At 40.1% G+C, this 3,049-nt stretch overlaps 1 protein-coding gene across 1 annotated transcript in view; it reads left to right on the top strand.

Annotated features, from left to right (window-relative positions):
- The window catches only part of MAP7 (microtubule-associated protein 7), a 117,928-nt gene that overhangs the window by 54,776 nt on the left and 60,103 nt on the right, over positions 1 to 3,049 (top strand). Inside the window, 1 exon segment of the mRNA XM_009319140.1 lies at positions 1,287 to 1,355. Coding sequence (XP_009317415.1) covers positions 1,287 to 1,355 — 69 coding nt within the window.

The following is a 3,049-nucleotide window of genomic DNA, read 5'->3' as shown; positions in this document are numbered from 1 at the left end:
TCACTGAGGCACTAAGGCCCGAGTGTATACTGTTAAAGCTGACAAGCACAGGAAATTGCTTGGAGCCTTCTGAAAAAACTTTTTAAATTATGTTTTCTAAAGCGGATCTAATACAGTAATGTCTGTTTAACTTTTAAAACTGCAGTAACCAGTTTTTTCCAACTTTCATTTCTAGTGATATTTTAATTTAAATGAATTGGGTTTTGGTTTTTTTTCCCCCTCCCCTAAGCTTTGATATAACTGTCTTTTTATCCTTGCTTGCAAATACTTTCAAGCTGTTTGCGGAAGAGTTCTTAGAATTCTGACTGTCTTTAGACTCTTCCCAGACTGCAGTGTTCTGGACTCAGACACTCCTATAGCGGAGCTGCTGGACACGAAGATGAGTTGTAAGCTGAGAAAATCATGGCATCTAATTTCCTGACTTGGCTTTTAATTAAATAGATGCTGAGCCAAGGATATGGTTGTGATTTGAAGTATGATAATGAATCTTTTGGTTTTTCTTTTTAAACGGTTGTTGAAAGGGCATTTAGAGCTACAGAATTATCTCTTTCTAGACTGACAGGGCCTGATCAAAAGTCTTTTGAAAATAATGGGAATCTCTTTTTTGTTAGGTTTCATTCAGGTCATAAATTGTCCTCTCTTCAGTTCTGGATAATGAGTGTGTTAGTAATTTGTAAAGAGTCTGTGAAGTTTCTACTAGTATCTTGTACCATACCTTTAGAAACCTAGGATTTGCAAGTCACTTTTAGCAACACGGTTTCCTCATTGCATCCAAACATTGCAATGTGTTTGAATGTTTGCTTCTTCAAAGCCACTCTGCAGTTTCATTCTGTTATTCCCACTAACTTGCTTTCATCGGTGTGATTAATCCAGCTTCCTCCAAGGGAAATTAAATTTAAAAAAAAAAAGGCTGCTGTTCTTTGGAAGTAGTGGTTTCCAAAGCATCACTGAGAAGGAAGAGGAAAAACTAGCTGCATGTATAGCATTAGCATAACATGGAAAAAAATCATACGCCTTATTACAAACGACATGGTTAAAATGGAATCTTCTTGTGGCTCTTTCCTCAACTTGAATGGGGAACTCGTATTGTGGCTTCAGTGTTTTCTGTGTAACCTTCAGGGTTTTTTTTTTAATGCAAGATGCTATAGAATGATACTAAAATGGTGTTTCAGAACAACCTTGTTTCAAAGGAAATTCAGCAATGTTTAAGTTGCCTTATAATAGAGTGGTTGAGCTGTTGTTTAGTAATATGGTTAATTAATCTCTCCTTTTCTTCCTTATTTTAGCAGCTGAAGGTTCTAAAATACAAGACAAGAAAGTCACTTCAGGACAAAGCAACACTGGAACTAAACCAGGTACGCCAGCCATTCCACGTGCTTCACATAATAAAGCTGTCTGCTTCAATGGTATGAAAAACAGCTGTCTTCCTAGGAACTTTTAAAACATTTTATGCTTTTATACCTCTTGTACTGTTTCAGTCAAAACTGGTATCAGTGACTGTTCATATTTAGTTAGGCTGAAGTCTCTGATTGTTTGCAAAGAAGCAAAACTGGAAAAAAATGTACTTTTAGTACAGTTCAAGAATGAGGGTTGGGAAGTGAGATAAGGCAACAGAAGCCACTATACTTGCATCTGTGCTGGCGTGAGAATTATCTGCTGTAGCCAAGGATTTATAGCTTTATATAAATATGCTTCTGTTAAGGCATTTCTTCACTTAACACAAAGCATGCCATATTTTGTAACATACTCTATGCAGTGGGCAGAAGTTTGTCATTACTTTACCATACCTGATCTGTACGTCATGTGGATTTCATTCACTGTTCACTTACACAGTTGACAGCGTATATACTAAATGCTTAACGTAATCCCTGATGCCATGAGTCTGTTACACTTGCATGATTAGACCAAGATCCAGAAGGGCACTTAAATATCTGAATTCTGCCTGTATTGCAATTCAGGTACCCAAGCTTAAAATATGCAATTAATAATGGCCTTGTATAGATGCCTGAGAAAGTGTAGGTGCTTGTGTTGCTGAGGACTAGGCACGCTGTAAGCACCTCTGTTTCAGCTCCTTGACAGCCTGGCAGCTCAGTGGCTGTTTTGTACTGACAGATTTTTTTTCTCTGTCCCCAAACTGGGTACCTTTTGGCCTACGTCCCCAGAGGGAAGCAATCCCAGTGCTGTCTGTGTTCACATCACACTTCGCATGTTCTGCCAGGCAGCTCTGGGTCTGGCACAAAGTGCAGCATTCATGGTTGCTCTCAATCAGAAAGGCAATGGGAAAAAGAGGAGAGAATGGAGATAACATTATCCACTTCCATAGCAAAAACAGAACTCTTGGGGTTTGACAGTGTTCAATATCCACTTTATCCTGCAGTAGTTCAATCCCAGTTTTCATTTCTCAGGAGGGTACCCTAGCTGCTCCTATGTTCTCCTCATCTATGCTGATGTGTAGAAGGAATACAAAATTCCTGGGGCTGGAGAGAGGGAGGGAGGGGACAGGCATGTGTGCAGGGTTTAGCTCTGCACCAAGCTGGTGAGAATCTGTGGTGAAGAGAAAATTCCTGAGAGCTGGTGGTTTGGTTTTTGTTTGTTTGGGATTTGTTGTTGTTGTTCAATTCTTCTGAAACTTGTGTCAGTGTTTTGGTTAAAAACCGAACCAAACACACAGCAGGAGTGACAGCTGTCACTATAAATAATGTCATTATTGTCTGGAAGGTGTCTACAGGCTGAACAAATATTAGGAGTCCAAGGCAACTCTGAATGTGTGCATGGCAGTGCGAAGGGAGGAAGACAAAGGGAAGAGAGTTTGAGATCCAAGCAACGCATCTTTTCAAATAATGCTGTGGCTTACGTTTCTTTTTCCCCGCAGCACCCCTGTGAACTAACATACAAATTGGCTGTTGTTTTCACAGAATCATAGAATACTTTAGGTTGGAAGGGACCTTTAAAGGTCATCTAGTCCAACCCCCCTGCCGTGGGCAGGGACATCTTCAACTAGATCAGGTTGCTCAGAGCCCCGGCCAACCTGACCTTGAATGGTTCCAGG

This window comes from Pygoscelis adeliae, unplaced genomic scaffold (genome assembly GCF_000699105.1).
Source record: "Pygoscelis adeliae isolate BGI_AS28 unplaced genomic scaffold, ASM69910v1 Scaffold172, whole genome shotgun sequence".
Lineage (NCBI taxonomy): Eukaryota > Metazoa > Chordata > Aves > Sphenisciformes > Spheniscidae > Pygoscelis > Pygoscelis adeliae.
This window is presented reverse-complemented; position numbering and strand designations above follow the sequence as displayed.